This window comes from Emydura macquarii, unplaced genomic scaffold (genome assembly GCF_026122565.2).
Source record: "Emydura macquarii macquarii isolate MOO-44397 ecotype Brisbane River unplaced genomic scaffold, CSIRO-AGI_Emac_v2 contig_1876, whole genome shotgun sequence".
Lineage (NCBI taxonomy): Eukaryota > Metazoa > Chordata > Testudines > Chelidae > Emydura > Emydura macquarii.
In genome coordinates, this window is record NW_027132013.1 from 16,173,407 (window position 1) to 16,196,131 (window position 22,725).

At 44.6% G+C, this 22,725-nt stretch overlaps 1 protein-coding gene across 2 annotated transcripts in view; it reads left to right on the plus strand.

Annotated features, from left to right (window-relative positions):
* The window catches only part of TMEM229B (transmembrane protein 229B), a 54,218-nt gene extending 44,462 nt beyond the window's left edge, over nt 1–9,756 (plus strand). For both annotated transcript variants that reach the window (XM_067557790.1, XM_067557791.1), the window contains exon 2: nt 7,133–9,756. In XM_067557790.1, coding sequence (XP_067413891.1) covers nt 7,133–7,663 — 531 coding nt within the window. In that variant the 3' untranslated portion in view covers nt 7,664–9,756. The remainder of the gene's footprint in view (nt 1–7,132) is intronic.
* The last annotated feature ends 12,969 nt before the right edge of the window (nt 9,757–22,725 follow it).

Here is a 22,725-nt window from a genome sequence, read left to right on the forward strand (position 1 = left end):
AGGAAGCTAACTTTAATAGCAGTGATGGCATCTCGTCAATTTGGAAATAAAAAAAATTATAATTCTTCTTATAATAATCTATAACTCCACTAACAACCCTCATACCAAGCTGCCTTTCTTCTCTCCTTTCCTTTCCCCCTGATGACAGGAGGGGTCTTAATGGGCCACCTCACCTTGAATGTTCCCTTGAATATGTGTTAACTTCTTATGCTAAACAATCTCTTCCACCTTGTATTTAGCTGTGACACTCTGGGTATTTCTATGCTGCTGTTAAAAACTGGGCTGGCCTGGGCCAGCTGCCTCAGGATCAGGCTAAGGGGCTCTTTAAATGCAGTGTAGACCCTGTGAGGTGGGAAGGTCCCAGAGCTCAGGCTGCAACCCAAGCTAGAATGCCTACACTGCAGTTAAACAGCTCCTTAGCCCAAGCACCGTGCATCCAAGTCAGCTGGCATCGGCCAGCCGCAGGTTTTTAATTGCAGTGTAGATGTACCCTCTCAGTACATTTCCCAGACCTGAAGTAGAGCTCTGTGTAACCTTGAAAGCTTGTCTCTCTCACCACCAACAGAAGTTGGTCCAATAAAATATACTATCTTACCCACCTTGTGAGGTGAGATAAAACAAATTTATGTTAATCTTTGCAGACAACTTTCCTAACATAAAAGTGTCTATATGCGACACGCTGGGAACAGGGTGTGGATAGACAAATTACTCCAGAGGTATGGGGTTTGGTCTGGAAAAGAGGACCAGCAACCTCAATAGGTAGCACAATAAAATAAAATGTCTTTAAGATACTATTTCAATGGCACCTTATTGGCAATATAGAGAAATTGAATGGGAAAAAATGTTGAAGAAATTGTGAAAGAAAAGATTTTATGTCTATATGGTGGATATGTTCAGTCATTGCAGAGTATTGGGATGCAATCTGTAACAAAATACCACAAATTGTTTGATATTTATTACCAAATGATCCTTTGGTAATCCTCCTGGTGCATCCTAGTGGAAATAGCCAGGCAAAAGGAGAAAAAGAATTAATCTCTCATCCGCTAGTACCTGCTCAGCTATTGGTAGCCTCTCACTGGAAAAAGAAAAACAGCCTAACCATGGAGGAATAGTTCAAAAAAAAAGGAGGGGAGGTTGTAGTTATGGAAAAAGTAACATATCAATTACATATCCAGCAAAATAGACAGAGGACAGATAGATACTTAGATATTTAGTTACCTTTCCTTCAATATTCAGACAAAGTACATTCACCTGCAAAAACAAAATAGACACCTGTCCAATTTTTTAATGTTAACATTTGATATTCGACAGACCTAGTATGTCTGTGTGTAATCAGAGATTTCACTCCATTTAATGAGATCACTAGAAAAACAGAGTTGTTTTAATGATGCACATTCTGTAATATGGTAACACCCAGTTAAATAGGCAAATCTGATGACTGTAGTCCTGTATAATATCTCTTTAAACAGAAGCTCACTGTTGTAATGATTGTTTTGTTTCTGATATTTATATGGCAAGGATTTTTGTAAACATGTTAGAACCTCCTAAATAAGTAGTTTGGGTTTGTTTTTTTAAAGTGCGGCATGAGCAGTAGCAGAATGAGCTTTGCCTATGCTGCCCTCTGCCAGGAGACCTGAAGGAACAACCACCAAGGATTGGAGAGGCGTGCCATCTCTGTGCCCCATTTACTTTCTGCTGTGAACAGTCAACAATGTGCCATCTGTGGTGCTGGCTTTTGGGAGATGGACACCTGTCTGGCTGGGAATCGCAATAATTTATCCCAACTCACTTTCCACGGGTGACAGAACAGCTATCAACTCTTAAGAACTTTTTGATCACTATCATCATGGTCATTCCATCAGAAATCGTGAGTCATCACATTCAAGCGTCTCTTTACCTTCAAGGCCCTTCACAAATCTGCTCCTCTCTGCTCATTTGTTCATGTCTCTTATCACATTTACGCCTCCATTTCTTAGATTTTTAAGGGCATAAAGGATCTCTGTGATCGTTTAGTCTGCTTCTTCCACAAATGTCTCCATGCTTTCTTTCAGGATGCCCCTTGTTCATAAAATGCTGTCTTTGAATGAATTTATAAAGCTACTAATCTCTCCTCCTGCCCATCCCGCTTCTGGATCCACTTCTGCTGTGCTGTTTACAAGAAATCAGCCAAGCAATGATGGCTGGGGGTGTGGTGCTTGGGGATTAGATGGATTTTATTCATTTTATAAACACTTAGATGATTTAGAACGACTGAGTTGTGCAATTACTAATCTGTGTAACCATGTGATGTTATTGTTTCTTGCATCTCTCTTCCCGCCCCCGCCTTCTGTTTGTTACTCACATGTTGCATCTTTTATAGAATGTAAGCACTTCACGGCAGGGCCGCATCTCCCTACACATTTGCACAGTGCCTAACAGGATAGGAGCTAATCTGCTTTGGGGCCACTGGACATTACCACAATCCAGCAAGACAGAAATGCAGGCCCTATTTAGGAATGTTTAATCAGTGAGGAATCTCAGGGGTTAGGTGTAGAGCTGGTTGGAAATTTTTCAGTGGAACTTTTTCCCATGGGAAAATGCTGATTCACTGCAGTTGTAATGTTCCATGGGAACATGTGGATTGTGTCGGATCTTCCAACAGAACATAGGCAGGTTTCAAAACTAGCATATATTCTTGCCATTTTCTTCACCCAGCTCCTTAGTAGCCTGAGTTGTGGACTGCCCTAGAGTTGGGATGCTAGCCTGTGGCTCCACAGCAAGGCGTCTGGGAGCCATGGCTGAGCCGGGAGTGTTAGAGGTTTGGCTTCCAGAAAGATTTTGTTTAGAAATTTTCTAAATGAAACATTCCAGTTATTTCAATTTTTTTTCTTCAGAATTACTCTTCTGCGAGAAATTCATTTAGAAACAGAATGACTTTTCCCCCAGAAAATTTTGGAATTTCCCAGAGAAAGGACATTCTGACTTTCAAATAATCCCATCACTTCCTAACCCCATCAACTCCTTATAACTTGAGGCATATCTATAGGGATAATGTCTCCATAGAGTCCACGGGGAGTTATGTACATTGGTGTGGCTGACACTGCTGTCAGTTGATAAGTACACTGTCACCTGGTTCATTCCCAGCACAGCTGATAATTGTGGGCAGTTGAGTTTTCATCAGTGATTGTCACAAGTCTCAAAAAAGACCAGTTATGTGAACTAGTTGCTAGCGCAAAGGATGGCCTGCAAGAGGACTACATTCAGTTTCTGGCCCCAGTCTCCCACTGTGGGACTAGCCTCGGGTAAGTCTCCTGGATGGATACTTATTTAATAAATATGGCATGTATATTATCAGTAAAGAATGACTTTCATCTGAGAGCACCACACCACAGTTCTGGGAATGCGGCTGTGCCCGGGAATAGGTGCAGTTTTAGTCTGGGCTGCAGTTACACACAGGATGTACGTTTTACAGCAGAGCTGGCCACCAGAAGGGGACACTGCTGGATGGATGCATTCACCCGAGTGTTTGGTCACCTGTGGGCAGACATAAGGCAACAGGACTTGAACAGAAGCAGTTGTGTCTTTGAGAGCCGTTGTTTACTGCACCTTTTAATGCTTCTTTTGCAGAGTTTTATTTTGCAAGGCCTGAGAACATTTTGAAAAGACATTTCTGAACTTACTGGAAAGAAAGACCTGAGTGCACAGATCGCATTGGTTCCGTGGGAGCTCTCAACCAACAGAGTTCAAACACTGTTCTTACAGAGCTGAGGAAAGCTTAGAAAGGCTTATGGAAATGACTTAGGAAGACCTCAGCCCTGGATTGTGTCCTCCCCAACCCCTCTTCTCCCCAGACTGTGATAGCTCTCTGTACCTTGTCCTACCTAGGATAGGAATAGTTCTTCTGATACATATTCTTATAACTCCTGTCCTCTCTCAGACACAGATTCACACACAAGCCTCTGTCCTGGCCTCCCCCAAGCCCATCTCCTTCTCCTACCTCTGACGAGTGGGTATATATCAGTTTGCTCTTGAAATAATGTGAAAATGGAGGAATGATATGAAACTCCTTGGCCCAGCCCTATCAGCTGTGAACCAAGTAACAGCACATTGATAAACTGCTGGCCGTTCCTCTGGTCACCCTTGGGAACATCAGTGACATGCACTGCATTGAAGTTCTTAGTGGATTGTGTGGAGATGTTACACCTACACATGGCTCAGGCAATAAACCTATTGCCTTCTGATCCTCAGAGTTTGTTGGTTGAGTCAATCATTCTTAGTTTGGAGTCTGGATAGCTCAGAGAATTTTCTGATGGCTTTGTAGTCTTTCTCTTACAGGTCAACCAGTTTGATATTGATCCGATGTCTGTAGCATATGAAGGCTGGTCAGTGGCCTATGTAAAATGGGTTAGTGCAGTGGTTTCCAAACTTTTTATATCACGTTCCCCCCTTATCCCTGTCTGTGCCCCCTCTCCCCAGTTGGAAGCAGGGGACACAGTCAGGGATGAGGTTGTGGGTGGGGTGGGGGATGGGGAATGAAGATGGGGGCTCGAGGCCGTGGCCGGGCCAGAGGCTGCAGCGGGGAGGGGCCGGGCGCTGAGGCCAGGGTATCGGGGATTGGGGCCATGGCTGGGCACTGCATTACTGGAGCCAGGAGCTGGGGCCATGGGGTGGGACCAGAGCAGAGTTTGGAGCAGAGCAGGGCTGAGTGGCACTCCCTTCCAGCCCCACAAATGGGGGCTGGCCTGGGTCCAGCTGCACCTCCCCAACATTCCGCCATGTCCCCTATGGGGGTGTGCTCCACAGTTTGGGGACCTCTAGGTTAGTGGGTGTGGCAGGAGGGCAGCCCAGATCAATGCTTCCTGAAGGCATGGTGTGGCTTTGTGGGTATCCTGCCCCCAGCTTTCTCTGGCTTCTTGCAACAATTTGCTCCCAGACCAGAATACTTAAAGTAAGATTCCCCTTGTGGAGTATCATTTATTAATTCTTTTCGGAATATGGACACTTTGGCCACCCAGTTCCAAACCTTGTTTCCCCGTAAGTCAGGAGTCCTACAGCCATCCTTCTTCGGCTTGTGCTGTGATTAAAGCAGAGGTTCTTCTTCATGGTTGAGGAGTCCCATGGTCATCCTGCTTGGGCCTATACTGTGATTAGAGCTAGTTTCCAGTTCTATTTCACAAGGCACTTCTTCTCCCCTTTGGTTCAGGGGCCCCACAGCCCTCCTGGGCTGTGCTAGGCAGTCTCCTCTCTGAGCTGTCTGCCCTTCCCTCTCCTTTTAGCTTTCTGGGGGCTTCTCTCTATCTCTAGGCCTGACTTTTAACCACATGACCTACCTGTTACATGGCTACGCTAATTTTCCCCATCTGGGGAGGAGGGTTGAATGACTCATAGGTGAGGCTGGACCCATTACCTCATAAAGGGGCATGTCACCCTGTGGCAGTGGATCTCAGTTAATCTGCTAGTGGGACAACTGTGCACTTCACAGAAACTATCATGACAGTGGGTGGTGGTTAGTCATCTTAATGGCCTCAGATAAGAGTGAGTGGACCATGGGCACTCATCTGTCTTCCCTATGTTCAGTACTGCCATGATCCTCCTCCTTTCTCAGAAACAAATAGCAGATTAACCCCCTTTCCCCTCAATACTTTTCCTTCCTTTTATGCCCTTTTTAGGTAAGTCTCCTCCCTCTGTCATCTTCCCTCTGTTCATTATTTAGAAAGATGTCTTTTCTCCATTGGAAGTCTTTCTTCTCTCCCAGACAAATGCTTCTGCCACTCACCTCCTGCCAATACCTCTCCTCCAGTGCAATTTCTTACTGGGAAGAGAGAGAGGCATCATACCACAGAGCAGGGAGGTTATACACCCCCTCTACATGGCACTGGTAAGACCTCACTTGACATATTACAGTCATTTCTTGGCATCTTGTACATAAAACTGTCGGGTTCAGAGGGTGCCTGAGGAAGGAAGTTAGAAAGCAGCATCTGATCAAGGGACTGGAGAAACTCATTTGTAAGGATAGATTTAAAAAACTAAATGGGTAAGATTCATCCCTTGTATAACTCCATTGACTTGAGTAGAGTTATGCCCAGGATGAATTTGGGATGACGTGCATAGCTTGGCTAAGCAGTGATTGAGACGTGATAAATCTCTAAAACTATTTGAAGGATATAATAGTAATTGTTTGGGGTGGGGTTGAACTTGTTTAGGGTGATGAAGTTGTGCCCTTTTAAAACCCTTTTACTCCACCCTCACGTCTTTTCCTGTACCTTACACTCCAGTATACAGACAGGATCCTTGTTCCAACCCCCCACTCACCATGACTAACTACATCTCTACCCTCTGCTGTTCCCTTTTATTCTAATCCTTTATTCCTCCCGGTCCTGAAGCCAAATTTGAAAGCATTTCAATAGCTCACTTGTGCCTTTAGACTATAAATCAGGCAATTCTGTATTATATCAAATGCTTCTCTGAATCCCAGATATCTTATGTCTGCCAGTTCCTTACTGTCCAATAACAGGTCAGTTGAACAAGGACAGGTGTAACATTGGAGAACACTCCTTTTTGTTTCTCTCACTAGCCAGTTAAAAGGGCATCCCCAAATCCCTCTTTGGCTCAGCTGAGATTTATGGGGGCATGAACCATGAAGGACACCATGAGGGTCTAAGATTATTTCAATACCCTACTCACCTCATCTATCCCATATTGCCTGGGACTCAGCAAAGTGGGGGGGGGGGGGTCTGTTCTACTTATTTCAGAACTAAAGGAGGATTTTTTCCCTGCATATTTCATAGTATTAATTGTTTCCAGTAAGCTGATTTGTAGTCATGCCACCCTTCATCTTCCTCATTACCACTGAGCACCAGCTTGATCAAAGTCCTATTGGTAGTGCAGCATGCAGGAAACCTGCACTGCTGCTGCCTGATTGCCGGCCTCTTCATCACCAATCTGTCAGCTTTCACCAGCTCTAAAATTAGCACTAGGAAGAATGAAACAACCTAAAGTTTTTTGCATCTCTGCTTAATCCTGCCATCAAAAGAGCTATGCCTCATTTCTCTACTTATCTCTTGTGGATGTTGTTAATTTACTCATCTTCCTCCCAATGAGGTGAGACCCAGTGATGTCCTTATTGATTTTCTGCCTGTTTTGTTCTTTTCAGACTTCCTGCTGGGGATTGTGTGGAAGGATGGCTGCTGCAGAACCCCTGACTGCTTTCTCACGGTGGTACCTCTATGCCATTCATGGTTATTTTTGTGAGGTGATGTTCACGGCTGCCTGGGAGTTTGTGGTCAACTTTAACTGGAAGTTCCCGGGTGTTACTAGTGTCTGGGCACTCTTCATCTATGGCACCTCCATCCTCATTGTGGAGAAGATGTATCTATATCTGAAAGACAAGTGTAACATTTTAGTGCGATGCCTCATTTACACTCTCTGGACATACCTGTGGGAGTTCACCACTGGCTTCATCCTGCGCCAGTTTAATGCCTGCCCTTGGGACTATTCACAGTTTGATTTTGACTTCATGGGCCTCATCACCCTGGAGTATGCCATCCCGTGGTTCTGCGCTGCATTCATCATGGAGCAGCTGGTTATCAGGAACACCCTGCGCTTGCGATTTGATGAAAATGCTGAACCAGGGGATCCCACCACCACCATCGCCTTGGCCAATGGCCACATCAAAACCAATTGAACAATAACTCACAGCCACACTTAAAGTGAGAGAGCCCACCCATACCGCAGGAACTGTCAACTGGTCTCAAAGATTGATACATCCTGTATGATACACAACCCCTTTTATGAGGGGGCATGCATGGGATATAGCAGAATAAAAACAGAACCAATAGATTTTTCTATGGATTTTACTTTTTTGGCCGCAAGAAGCAGTGTCAGCTACTTGTTGGTTAGGTAGTTTCTGACTTTTAACTTATTACGGGGAAAAAAAAAATCCTGTTAACTGCATTTTACTTTATGTGGAGAAATGAGAGAAAATGCTACAGTTGAAATGTATACAAAAACCAAACTAGTGGATGGGCATGGACGCCCCAGCTAAATTAGTGATTTGGCTTATTCCATTAGGCAATATTCAGGTGCTTGCTTGCAACCAATACCTCCCATGGGACCTGAGATGCTGCAGGATCACGGAAAATCCATCTGCTGTTGAGAACAACCCAACAGTGGCGCTCTACTGGGGACGTGGATGGCGTCCCCTCTTGTAGTCTCCCTGACCTTTCCCTGCAGTTCTTTATTGCACCATAGTATGTTATGGTGCTGGACATCTTGCTGGATTTATATAGAACTTGTACTTTTTGAATTTTCTGCCCTGATGCTCGCTAGAGAATTTCTCCACTCCTTTTTATAAATAAAAGGCCTTTTCTGCCGGGTGAATTCCACCATAATCTGTGCAATGTGAATCTTGGCAAAGTGGCCAAAGCGCGAAATAGCCGAAGTCTTCCCACCTCCTTCCTCCCCTCACAGTGGAACTCATCACAAGGGCTGCTGTAAGCTCCAACTCCGGGTCCAACCATGCAAACCCAGTGGAGATGTTGACACCACCAAGGCTTTTCTGCCTTCCTGCCCAGGGACTTCTCTGGCACTAAGGATGCTGATGACTTAATTCCGCAGCCCCTTGCACTGCCTGATGTCAAAATCCTCATTTGACTAGGGTAGCAACCAGGAAACAGTAGGAGCCCTCTGGGACAGACTGTATCGCCTGTGTCCATTTCCTCTTGCATTGATCTTGTCTCAGCTCGGCCCAGTGTTCTCCTTTGAGTACTGACTTTATTTTTCCTTCCCAAACGCTGTTGTAAGCTAAGTACAGCAAACCCTCTCCATAAAGCTGATCTTGGGCTGTCCAAGATGTGCCTCACTGCATGATATCAGGGAGTATGTTAGAAAAGAGAGTTTTTAAGAAGCATGGTAGGGCTGTTCTTCAGTTTCTTCCAGATGAGGATGATGTGGGATTGTGTGAGAGGCAGCAAGGAGATGGAAGGGCTGCAAGCTACTGTAGCTCCATTTCAGAGCTATCTCTGCCAGGGAGAATTTGAAATTTAGCCACTTGGGAACATTCCTGAGGCTGTGGGGGAGGTGGTGGCATCAAAGATGCATAGCTCTGGCAGCCACAGATTAATTTTTTTGTCCTGAGGATTCTTCTTGGCTGTTGGCGTAAGCAACAAAAATGCAGTGTGCAAGTTGCAGTCTTTTCTCTCTTGGAGCTTCATGAAGAGGGTGTGCTGTAAATAGACATGTGGGGCCAGATCGATTCCAGGTGTTGTTCCACCGAATCCAGTGGCATTGCACCAGCGATGAATTTGGTTCAAGATGTGAATCTGTTTGTGTGATTGTGGAGTCTCGCTCTTCTGTTGTGTTGGGAATGGCTGGATTATTACCGTGTTGGTCCATGACTGTTCTCTCTAGTCAGTACTCAGCCCATAAATCTGCCCGTTGGTCTGTGGAATTCCATTCCAGAGGGAAGAGAAACTCTATCCATGGAATTGTTTATTGGTAACGCTGCTGCTTCTAAACAGGAATCAACACACAGTGTTAATTTTTTCTGTACTGCACAAAGTGCAACTGTTTTATTCCTCTCTTTGTCCCATCTCACATAACATCCATTGCTGGCAATGGACATGTGAAAGCAGTGGCAGCAAAGAGTTAATCAGCTCTGTCCTGTGGTATGCAATGCCTCCTGAAATACCCAGAACATAGGGAGAGGGATTAGTATTCCTTTTTTGTAGTTCATTAAATTAAACAAACTAAAAAAGAGAGTAGAAACGTGTTTTCCATGCTATGATGCCAGTACCATGAAATCAAAGAAATAATAGGTTCAGTTTATCAGCCAGGTAAAAGATGATTTCAGAGGTTTAGTTCTCGACAAAATAGTCACTTTGGGTGTACATATGAGATGGATGGGTAATTGGCACAGGGGTGCAATTCATTGCATTGGAGTCAGATATTGGAGCGGGAGGGGGACATGCCCGTCCATTTTGGCAGTTGCATTCATGAAGAGATGGTGTGAGGGTGACTAACCTCCATGTCTAAATCCGAGGACCCCTCTAGCTTCCCAGTTTAACTCTGGTGTAGCACTGCCTTCCATGCAGCATGCAATGTCTGCATCAGCTCATGCCCTCACTTTGGAGCACGTTACACTGGAACACTGCCATTACAGAAACATTAAGTTTAAGTGGCTTAGTGAATTGGCAGCACAACCAGTGACCCCACAGTAGGTACAGTTATGACTCCATGGGGGGGCAGCTATCCCCTATGGTGACCAGCACCTTAATCATGTGTTCTTTGGCTTTAGAAACTCCCCAAGTGCCACTGTTCTTGCACAGCTGCATAACAATCAATGACTCACGCTAAGGAATGGTCCCTGAGTGGCCTTTGATATGTAGATATATCATGCAAATCAGACCCAGCTGCACCATTGTGGCACCTATTCAAGCTTATTTTTCACCAATGACTGACAAATACCCCTCAGCTATTGCACCCTCACAGGGGTCTATTTTACTCACAGAAGTGCACTTTACTTGCAGTTTGCACACCAGGAACTGAATATTGGACCCAGTATATTCTTAAATCACTGTGTAGCATCCACTGAATCACTGGGTTTCTTTTAATGCTATGACACTCTTGCACCTTCCAGCAAAGACGTCATTGGCCAGATTTCCAAAAGTCCTCAGTGTCATACAGTTCCTGCCTGCAGGGTGCTGAGTACTTCTGAAAATCTGGCTATGTCTCTGCTGCTATGCCTTGCACATCTAATTTCTCTTTCTGAAGAGCAACATGGCTGCAGTCAGAGATTTATCTATTCTATTTAATCTCCCCTTTAATACAAGTGAATGCTACTGATAACATCTTACAACACGGGCGCCCAAACAACATGACCTCGTCCTGAAGGTCCACATTAGCAGCTCAGCAGGAGCCTGGGAGCTATACCTCGTTTGCAGAGACATTTACATACAAAATTTATCCATCTCCACCACCTCCCCCTCAAGGCCTAATATTTGCTTGTACATGTATCATTCTCAGTAGATTCAAATTGCCTGTTTGAGTTCACCAGCAATAAAAACTTGTGATTTATCACCGTTGTCCTCACTCTGCAGCTACCGGGAGAGGGTGGCCTCAAGCTGCAGTTTTGGATACGATGGGCCACATGTCACCCTTGGGCTTTACTTTGGGCATCCCTGTCTTATATTTCAAGAACACCTTTCATCCCAAAGGATCTTCAAGTGCACCACAAATTATATACACTGGTGCCTGGTGCACGAGAGCTGGATCTGTTGCCAGATCAGTGATTGTTCCTGCTTTGAAGACCTTGCCAGTGCAGAAGGGTTGATATAAAAGTGGAGGTAGCTAATCTTTTTGCTTAATTTCAGCATTATGATCTAGATGTAAGTATAGCTATGTACCAGGTTGTGGTAAGCCTTCCCACTGCTTTTGGTCTAAGTCTGTTTTGTAATCAAAATCCCCTTCATGTAGGGATAATCCAGTCAAGACTTTGCTTGAACTACAAATAGTTGTTTAAAAATAAAAGTAGGTGAAGAAAGACTAAAAGCTTGACCGGGTTTGGAATTACCAGGCACGTATCCTGAGACCTCCTTGGTGCAGCAACATTGGTCTTCAGTAACCTTTTTTACCAAAACCTGCACTGAGGGAAAAGGAACCTCATATTTAATTTGAACTTCTGTCCTTTGTGCCTTATGAATAGAACACAAGTCACTAGTAAGGTGAAACTTTCAATGAGACTTTTGGGTGAGTTTAAACACAACGAATGTCCTTTTGTCTTAGCCTATCCTGGCTTTTCTGAATAGATTCGACACACCATGCAAGAGGTAAGTTTGCAGACCAGTGGTTTCTCTGCTTCCAATGCCTGCTGGCTTCTAACCATGATCCTCTACTAACAAACAAAATATTCTTTTTTTTTTTTTTTCCTTTTCCATGCACCAGTACAATAGAAGGATCCCATTATAATCCCTGCTTTTACCTCACATCTCCCATATTAACAGAAAGTCTCACTGCTTTCATAAAGTCCCTGCCATGTCAACTGCTACTTCTACAAGACAACACCTCCATCCAGTTGCTTCAACATCCACCCTAAAGGGGAAGGTCATGGAGCTGATGAGAACTCTGAGCCTCGTTCAAGTTATAGCAAATAGTTAATTACATTTCTGGCTTTTACTACCCCAAAAGGGGCTTTTCATGATCTGGAGCCATTGAGAAGGGGCTTTCCATGATCTTCATGTAACCCACACTTGTATAGTGTGGCACTCAATCACTGTCGAGAAGGTGGGCCATGCAATGAGGTTGATAATTAGCTCAGGTATAGAGATTCATGCTTTTTGGTCCAGAGCTCTCTGCTTCTACCCCCACTGTCAACAACCCAGGCAGGGGCATCATGTTATGTGCACATCAATGGAAATAGCTTCCCTTATCTCTAAGATGTCTAGGGCTCAATTCACCACAGTCTGTCCTGCTGGCACTGAGTCCCTTAAGGCTATTCAGCCGGAGAGGGATTACAGTGGCACAAGATGCCCTCAGTCCCTGCTCTACTGGGAGCCCACAGTGAGCTAGCACAGCTCCCAAAGTAGGCAATACTGCCTTGGGAAGGGCCGGGATAGGCTAGCTGGGGATGTGTTGATTAGTTCCTGACCTGCGGTGCCTGGTGGAAGGCCCAATGAGTATGGCAGTGCTATCTGTCCTTCTCCCTGGGTGAAGCCCTCCTGGAATGCCAATACTTGCATTGACTCAAGGATGGAGGGTATCCTCACATCCATTAAGTCTCCTTTTTCCCTGGTAGATTCCTAGTTCTGTGGGCTCCCCAATGGGTGTCTGAATCACTTGGGGAAACAAGGAGGCTTAAACAGGAAATGTGGGTGAGAAACTCCATCCTCAAACCCACATCTTTATAGTTTCAGCTACGTTGCTCTGGTTTATGGATGGAGCAATTTAGCTGAGACCTTAGGGACCAGATGTGGGCAGGGTAGAGTGACTCACCCTGACCTTGTGTCAGACCTCAGAGCTGTTCATTTCTTCTGTCAAGTAGGGAAGGGCTTTCACAGTGTGACCTGGGACTGTAGTGAGACGAACAGCAGGAAGAGAGCCAGCAATGATGGCAGAGCAGGGGTTAGAGATGTTATCTATGATCCCAGCTATCAGACAGCTGGACATGTGAGTCTGAAACAGTCCTGTAGTGAGTGAGTTTCCCACTGAAGAAGCTAGGCACCTCCTGCTCAGGTCAGCAACAATACTAATGGAATTAATGTGGCATTTTTCTGGGTTTGGCTGAGACAGTGCAGTTCTTATCCCCTCACCATGGTGTCTGGACTCCTTGCTTCCCCTCCATTAGTGGCTGTTGGCATTTATGATATGAGAGACTCCATCAGATTTGTCAGCAAATATTTTTAAACAATAAATCCAAGTGTTTGATTTCAGTTTATATTTATGCTTCAGTTTCATTAGGACTTAAAGGCACCTAAATATCTAGTAGTTATTTATTTTTATGGATGCTTATGGCATGCCTATCACAAGGAGTGAGCAATGGCTACTGCTTGAGGGAGCAGGAATGGAAAACAAAAACAACTTGTTCATTAAAAAGACTACTTATGCAAATGAGTCACCATACATATTCATTAAATATGAAACTGCATCATTTCAATATTTGCATAAAACCTGCAGATTTCTGGGTCATCAGACTTACCAGACACAGGGGTATGCTTTACACCCCACTCTCCAAGTGAGGGGCGTGGAACAAATCCCTGGAATAGAATGTTCCCCTCCTACCATTACCACCTGGGGTGGACTCTCTTTTCCATAATGGCTACCCCATTCCCAATATAGTTGCCACAATCTGGAATAGGCTTTCCTGGTGTTTTGTTTAGAGTAATAATAATACTTAGCCTTTTTGTAGCATCTCCCATCCAAGGATCTCAAAGTGCTTTACACACATTAATTAACTCAACCTCGTGTCAGTTCTGTGATATAGGCCAGTATTGTTATCCCCATTTAGCAGGTAGTGAAATTAAGACACAGAGAGAATTGTTCATGCCCCCCCCCGCCACACAAGATCTTTTCAGCATTGGAAAAGTGGATTTACCAGTCTGCCCATCTGCAAAAGATTCCAGATTTGGAGAGCAGACAAATTCCATCCCATGAAATTCCTGGGGTGAGGGAGAAAGGCCACCTGGCTTTAGACCCATGGAGCTGAGCTAGGAGCAATTTGCAGCCCATCACTGAGCTTTCCCCCCTGAAGACTGTTTAAGGTAAGGGTGGGTGAGGGCTATTCAGGATATCGTAAATTGTTTTTCATTGATCCAATACTGCTTATTGGGTCAAATTCTGAAGTCCTCACTCAGGGCCAGATTCTCTATTGACTTCAGTTAAACCATTCTGATTTACATCATCTGAGCATCTGGCACTCAGACTTCAATGGGGACCTTGCTTGAATAAGGACTGGGTGAAAACTTCATGAGGTAAACCATTATAATTAAATGTTTCCAAAGAGCCCATCACTGTAATACCTTGGGCCCCTACTGAATGTTGGTTAACTCTTAACCAGTGTACATCTAAACTTCTTAATCCAGTCCAGTCTTGCCCAAAGAAAGGCATTTTGATACCAACAATGGTACAATTAGTAGCTGTTCTTGACAGTTCACTTTTACTGGCATTTCCCTAGTATTCCTATCTGCTCTGTGGTCTAGTTTGTTTTCTGAGCCACCATACTGCATTGTAGCTTACATATTCTGAATTAGCTTTTATTATATTTTCCCATTAATGTTTGTTTGCTGTCCTATTAACTATTTCTATTTATTTGTATTTAATCTCTATATTACGGTAGTACTCAAAGACCCCAGTCATGATCAGAGACGAGTTGTGCTAGGTGCTGTTTAGATACATACAAAGACACCGTCGTTACCCCAAAGATCTTACAGTCTAGGATTTACACCATTTCATTACCAGGTAGAGTTGTACATATTCATGCGGCTAGATTCAACCCAGGGGTAATGCCAATGTAATCACAGGAAGAAAGTCTGCTGCAGGGAGATTGTGGCAGCTTGAAGACAACTCAGATACAAAAAACACAAAATAACAGGGAATTAGTGCAGGGCAAATAGCACTTATAAAACCTAGGTCTCAGAACATTTTGATGTGTACACGTTGAATTACTGCATGGCAAGCCAGGGTGTGAATCTACAATGCACCAGCTTGCCACTCGCCATGTGGACATTTCTACAATGCAGGGGAAGTCCCAGAATGCAGCAAACTGGTGTGTTGTAAATTTGCTATGTAGACAAGAGACAAGCTTTTGTTGGGAGGCTGGAAGGAAGAGCTTTGTCTCCTACACTGGGTGTCTGTCTGAGGGGTTGTTGCTTTAGGAAGGAGCTCTGGATGAGACTTTTGGCCATACTCGCCTATCCACCTTCATATTGACTTTCCCTGCATTTAAATGGGTGCTTTCAACTTTTGTCCATCATAACTGCTGCACATTCCTTCCTTGTTTCTCTGCAAAGCCTTCCTACTCTAATTCCCAGGCCTGCTTTGTAGATTGTACTGTACATTTCTGGTTCAGATACTGTATTAGACATGCTAGATTCCTGGAACAGCATCAGATATTGGAGGTTGCACAAGGTTCTGCACAGTTTTCAAAGCTTATGCCTGAAAACATAGACATCCAGATGCTGCATCAGAAAGGGGCCATATTGGGAGCAAGCTGCACATAATTTGTTGGTAGGCAAAACTGGCATGCAAAGGGGCAATGAGCGCCAATTATTAGCAGGGCTGTATATGATTCAAAACAAGATAGCTGTGCCTAATGTCTCTGCTAGCCCAGCCCTATCTTCATCAATGAAGTACTCTAGGTGAAGATTTTGAATCGGTGCAATCAGCTAGCTTAGTAGATATACTATGGTGACCATCTGCTATATCAGTTCACATGGTTGCTGTTCCTGAGCCACCCTATGTCACTGCTTCTGTTGCTGGATCACTCACCATCTGCAGCAACAGCTGTTGCTGTTGGTCCTGGTTTTTCTACCAACCATGCTCGCCATCTGGCCATTTCCGTGCCCTCATCAACTAGGAACCTGGTTCTCAGTCATGGGCATTGTGATGGGACATGCCCCCATCCCTAGCAAACCTAATAGGTGTCCCTCCACTCAGGCAGTCCCAATTAGGTGCACCTGCAGAGCGTGCACTGTCTGGAGAAGGGGAACTTTAAAAGGTGAAGCTGGCCACAGACCAAGGGGGAATGTTTATGTCAGAGGAGAGGCTGCTAGAGCATGGCATGGGCCTGCCCTTCCCAGTAGACAGACACTGTAGCCCTGAGAGGGGGGCTTTGGGTGTCTGCTCTCCATCAGTACATGGTAGCTGGACCTGAGGAGCTGTGCCAGGGACTGGAGGTAATTGGACTAAGAAAGGTCCCTAGGAGTGGGCTTGCTCAGGAGTGGGAGTTCTGGAGAGGATGTTTGGGCAAGAGATGATGGCTGAGCCCTGACTGACTGCAGGCACCCCACGTTGGATATCTAAATCCTTATTTAGGCAGCCAAATAAAAATAGTCTGATTGCTGATCAGCTGCAGCTACAATAGACATCAGTAGGAGTAGCAAGTGCTCCTACTTCTGAAAATCAGGGCACAAGACACCCTTATTTAAGGGCCTAATCTCAGGCACCTAAGTTTGAAATTGTCATGCAGTGTTTGTTACAGCATCTGCAAGATGGAATGTAATCGCTCCCCATGTTGTCATGCCCCAATTCAGCAAAAGAGCAGATTCCACTGTCTTCTGTGAATCTGTTTGTCCTACACAAGTTGTTTCAGCTGAGTCTGCCTATATACTTACAATATGAGGGTGCTCTGCAGTCTCCACAATGGGGGAAGACAGCTGCTGTATGGTAGTTTTTCCCTCCAAAAAGGAGTTTAACAGTGGGCAGGGCTCATACGTGCAGTCCCATTAAATTTCTTGTGTGTGAACTGGAGAGGGCCCGCATCAAAGCCCCATATGTAGACCTAGGTTAAGATGGCAGTTTAGGCCTATGTCTATAATGAGCTGAATCTGAACACATTCGCATTTGGGAAAGTTCCTGTTCATATCTGGGTTTGAAATGTCCACATTTTGGAGTGTTTGGTTTTAGCATGGGGCTAGGCCCTTTGAAAAGAGATGTGGTTTGGATACACAGATGGAGTCTGCGTAGGGGGGTTGGTTCAGACTGTGCTCTGGGGTAAATGTATCATTTTTTTCCTGCTTATCTCTAAAGGAGAAGGAAGAATCTATGCTGCTGGGATAGAGGCATCCTCCAATGTCTGCTATGGGCTTCATTCTCTTTCCATGTGCACTATTATTAATGAGAGCTGTGTGCATTCACATAGGAGAGAACAGACTAATCTGAGTCCCCCAGATTCACTCCTCTTGTTGGACTGTTCCTGGGAGCTTGGATATCAATAGAGTATTTATAGTGGATATCCCTGAGGGATACAATAGTATATTTTCCACAAGTCCTATTCCTAATCAACTTCAGATGAAGTCTTAAATGTGACATATGGGGAAATCCTCCTAGGGAATTACTATCAGCACAGAAAACTCACTTTAACAGGTTAGATGAGACATTAGCAGGAATGTGGCAGGGAGACTCCTGCAAAATGTAGGGAGCATCAGATTGGATGATCCAAGTGGGCTTTTTGGGTCCAATCTGTCTATGACTTTAGGAATCACCATTAAAGAACCAGACCTGCTAATCCACGAACCAGGGATATTTCATATGTGCTCGTAAAATGCAAAATAGACTTCCTAGAGCTATAGAGAAAATCACATCCTTACTACAGAACATGGACCAATGAGTTAGCTGCAAACCCGTCTTTGCCTCTGCCGCAATGGCTAGAATAGAGTTTTCCCAGTTATCCCTTCTGGCCTTAAATTCTATGACTCTAAAACGTCTCTCAAAGCCCCTGATAACACAATTAAAAATCCAAACTCAGTTCTATTAACCAAAGAATTTGCGCAGCAATGCTCTTCTGCCAATGTCAGAGAGTAAGGACAATCCTCTCCGCTAATTTAGTCAACTCAGTATGAGAGCAGTGCTAACTCATGCATTGGGGAAGAGAATTCAGCAACAAATACTATATACAGACAACAAAACTCATCTACATCTGACAGATGGGTCCGTGGATTAGCAGATAGCAAGATATTTTAGTGGCAGAGATTTTTAACATAGCAGGATTTTGGTCTGGTTGTCCAGCCAAGGGTGATGGGAACTAGCATTCTAGTTCCAAATAATGTATGATGACGGCACTGTTGTTCTTAAGCTCACAGCAAAGGCAGCAATGCCCTAGGCATCACATTTATGAAAGTGGTGCCTCTGAAGCTTCATGAATGATGAAAGTAGTACCATCCCTAGCAGCATGTTCTGAGCAAAGGCTGCGATTGCCACCGCACGCACTCCTGGAAAAAGCAGTGATTACTCGTGGTGCAAAGGCAGCGTGGCTCATAATGTTAGGGTGAAAGTAACATTGCCCAAGCACCATGTTCCTGGCAAAGGTTGTATGTGAGCTTCTGGTTTCCCACCCCTTCCATAAAGCTGCTTTAAACTTTAACTTTGGCTTATACTGGGTACATCCAGTTAGATCTCCCATTTCCCTACTTTCTTTAACCTTCAAACTCGTTGAACAAGCAGGTTACTTCCATAGTTTCAGTTCCAATCTTGATCTCCTCACTCAACCAAAATTCCTCTCACCAAGGCCCATGACAGTTCCTGGCTTGTCTTAGGCCTCTGCCACATCCTCATCCACCTGGACCTTTCTGCTGCTTTTGACATAGTAGATCATTCCCCATTATTTGATAATTTACCTTCTCTTGGCTTTCAGCATGATGCTGTCCTTTTCTGATTCTCCTCTTACCTCTCTGACTGTTCCTTTGGTGTCTCTCTTGGTGAGCTTTCCTCTCTTCTTGGGGAGTTGTCAGGCTCTGTCCTAGGTTCTTGTTTCTCTGCACCTTCTTTCTGGAAGATCTCCTCCATTCATATCACTTCAACTGCCATCTCTATGCTGATGCCTCCTGTCCCCATCCATCCAACTTTGCACTTTTCCTGTCTCTCTGGTATCTCCTCCTAGATGTTTTACCATCAACTTAAAATTAATGTGGCCAAAATTAAGATCCTGGTCTTCACCTGCTCGTCCTATTCTCAGACATACTTTTGTCACTCAGCCACATAATGGGGATAATATCCAACTTCTCTTTCTTCTTCATCCCACATTATCTAGGGAAGTGTCTCTACTGCAACAACAACAAAAATTCTTAATTCAAGCTAGCAATGACTTAACAAGAGGTAAAATCCTAGTGAGGATGAGGAAGTTTGTAGTGGTCACATGAGTTAGCCTTTAACTCAACCTGCTATGGGGGAGCCTCATCTTTAAGTTGACTTAGTAACTTGTGTGAAAACTTATGCCTTGTCTTTACTAGGATTTTACCTGGACTTAGTTAACTCAAGTTAAGAACACACTTTTGTTGCAGTGCAGACAAATAGAGCCCTGCAAATCCACGGATATCCACAGACCATTTTTGCGGATTGAGGAGCGGATGCGAGTGGTCATGGAAATCACATATTCCATGACCTCCGTAACTTCTTGGGACAGGGCTGGAGCAGCTGTCAGCCCTGGCCCCCACCGAACAGCTGATTGGCAGGCCAGCCCTCCTTGGGCTGCCTACCGATCATCTCTTTCGCCAATCAGCTATTCAGCTGCTGCAGGCAGAGGGGACGAACAGCTGATGGGGGTGGGGAGGGAGGTATCAGCTGTTCAGCAGTGCCTGGCCTAACAGCTGATGTCAACGGCATAGGTCCAAATAGCTGATCAGTGTGGAGGAGGGGGCTGGCTGCCAAACAGCTGATTGGTGGCTTGGGGCTGCTGCCGCCACTGCGGATGCAGATGCTGATATCCATAAAAGATGGAGTGTGGATGGCAGGTCTGATATAAATTTATTTTCGCAGATCGGATGCAGATCCACATTTTTGTATTTGCACAGGGCTCTACAGACAAGGCCTAGATTTTGTACAATTCTTGCTCCTTCTTTCTTCGCAGCATTTCAATGGGTTACATCTTCACTACACAGCTAACTCAGGTTACATACACCCAAGTTACTTCGTTCGAGTTAGCCTACCTTGAGGGAGAGTGCTTCTATTGTGATATGACACTCGAGCTGCTATGTCTGCACTGGTGCTGCACTCATTCATGTGTAGCACTAAGACCTCTGGGAGCATATACCATGGTTCTTAGTGCTGCAGTAAGCAGAGCACTCTATGCATTCTTTCCCAGTGAACTGTGGGAGAATTTGTCTGTCCTTTTTGGGCACATGGATGGAATTGTGGGAAGGCATGGAGGACTATTGCCACTTGAGTAGTTCTAGCCTGAGTCCACACTGCAGAGTAGTTGTCTCAGTAGCTTACAAGTTGAGCTTTAGCTGATATCCTGTAGTGGGCCAGATAGTTAGAGTTAAAAGCATCACCACACTTGAGTTAAGGGTTTGTGTGTGGATGGGACTTGTGTCAGGGGCACCACATGAGTCAACAATGCAGTGAAGACAAGCCCTAAGTCCTGATTCTTTTTCTCTGTCTATATTATTAAACCAAGCATAGGGGCCTTTATAATTTCCTGTCTTGTTTACTTCAGTCTCCTCTTCTGTCTTCCCTGACACCCACATTTGCCCCACTCCAAGCCATACAAAACAGCCACCAAGCTTAATTTCCTTGATCATTTTTCTTACCATGTCTCTCACACCCCGTTTGAAGTGTTCCACTAGATCTCCCCTTTCACCCACATCAAGTTCAAGCTTCATGTGCTCTCCTCCTAGGCCCTCCCCAACTCTCTCTGCCTTTCCCTATTTGTCCACCCTGGTCTCTTATCACCTTGCCCCCATCAATTCAGCTTTCTCAAAAATTCCAGCGTGGAGGCTGTTTGCCTGGTTTGCTATTAGCTGCCCTTTACAAATAGAATGTCCTTCCTGAGGTGACCCACTTCACATTCGGATCCCTCAACAAACCAGCTGATTAACTTATCTATTTCACTTGTTTATCCTATGAGTAAAATGTTTTTTCATGCATAGTAAAGAGATCAAATGTCATAGGAGAGAGAAATAAGACTACTGGAACTGAAGTGGGTATGGGTGCGAAGGTATGTAAGAAGGCTGGGGGAGGTGAATTTTCTATGTTTAAATTAAATGCAGAAAACCAAAACAACACAAACAGTTATGTAACTGATAAGTCATGTTCTGTCCTCCCCCTGCTCACTCTGCTTGTATGCTGTGCCCTTTTCTCCTTGTTTTCAGAGCAGGGACTGTCTTCTTCTGTGTTTGGAATGTGTATACCACATTTTGGGCACTGCTGCAAAAGAAATACATAAATAATAGACACCCCCTTCTTCTGTGACCTCAAAGTTAACAGACTCTCTGTCAGACTGATTAATTTGCTGTGCTCCATCTGACCTCTCCGCAGCTATGTGACCAATAAAGTGCTTTCCAACTTCCCCAGCACAGCATAGACTGCAGCTTCCAGCAGGCAGAAGGATTTTGTGTAATGATGTTAGAGAGATCTCCCTACATTCAGTTCTATTTTCCATCTTTTGTGTGCTATTACTTTCACAGGACACACAGGGAGGTGAGGTGTCTGCTGGGCGCTACAGAAATCTCTAGAAGGTCGCAGAGCTGAGCACTAGATAAAAGAATCCTACTTAGTCCAGTAGAAAGATACTGTTTTCTGTGTGAGAACTTGTTTCAAATTGGGTTATTTTTGCCTTAAAGCCCCAGTGATCCATTATAGGTTTCTACCGTGAGTGACTTTGGGCTTTGATGGATGAGCTCCATTCAGATTTTAACACAGCACCTGCAGCAGACACTGCCAAAAGATTATAATTCTTCATGTACAGTAAGTCTCTGATATGTACAGGCCTAGCAGGGCAGAGGGGTAGCATTGGGCTGGCTCTATGGCTCAGTGAGAATGGTGAGGTATTGTTTCTGTGCTAACATCTGTAAAGCACAGGGCATTCCTGAGAGGAATCAGTAGGAGACTTTCTGATGCTGACAGGGAGGTGAACCTGCTGATCCCTCAGTGAAATTGTACCTCAAATACCAAGTGACTTTTATAGTCGAATCATAAGAATTACTCAACTACCTTGTATTTCTGTAACGTCTTTCATTCCAGGCTCCAGGCACAGCTTCACGCAGATGAGCAGCTCTTACACACACACAGCCCCCCAACTGCCATTGGGACTATACATCTGAATAAGGAGTACTTGCCCTGGCAAAAGTTTGCAGGAGCAGGCCCTTTTTGAGTACAGAGGTATGATACTACTGAAATGCAGCCATTTCTGGCGCAGAGGTCATCACCTGGCCAATACATAATATCCTGCATAACACAGGCGGAGAGGAAATGATGTCCAAGGATACTGCAGCAAACCTCTACTATTGCATGAAATGCCATGGGATCATTAATGCACACACAGACAGGCCAGAAAAGAGCTCAGTTTTTAAGATGTTTTTCAAAAAACTCCCACTCTGCATGACATTCAATATGTCTGCTTCAGATAATGAAGGAGCAAATAAAGGAGCTGAATAAACCCTGCTGGGATATGAACTTCTGGTTCCACAAAGTCTCAGTATTCCAAATCCAAGCTTAGTCCCTTAAAACACCCTCAGGCTATCACACCTCTTAACCAACTAGCCATCAAGACAAGGCTATGCTATAACATGAATTTGCTCTTAATGCCTTGGTATTGAAAGA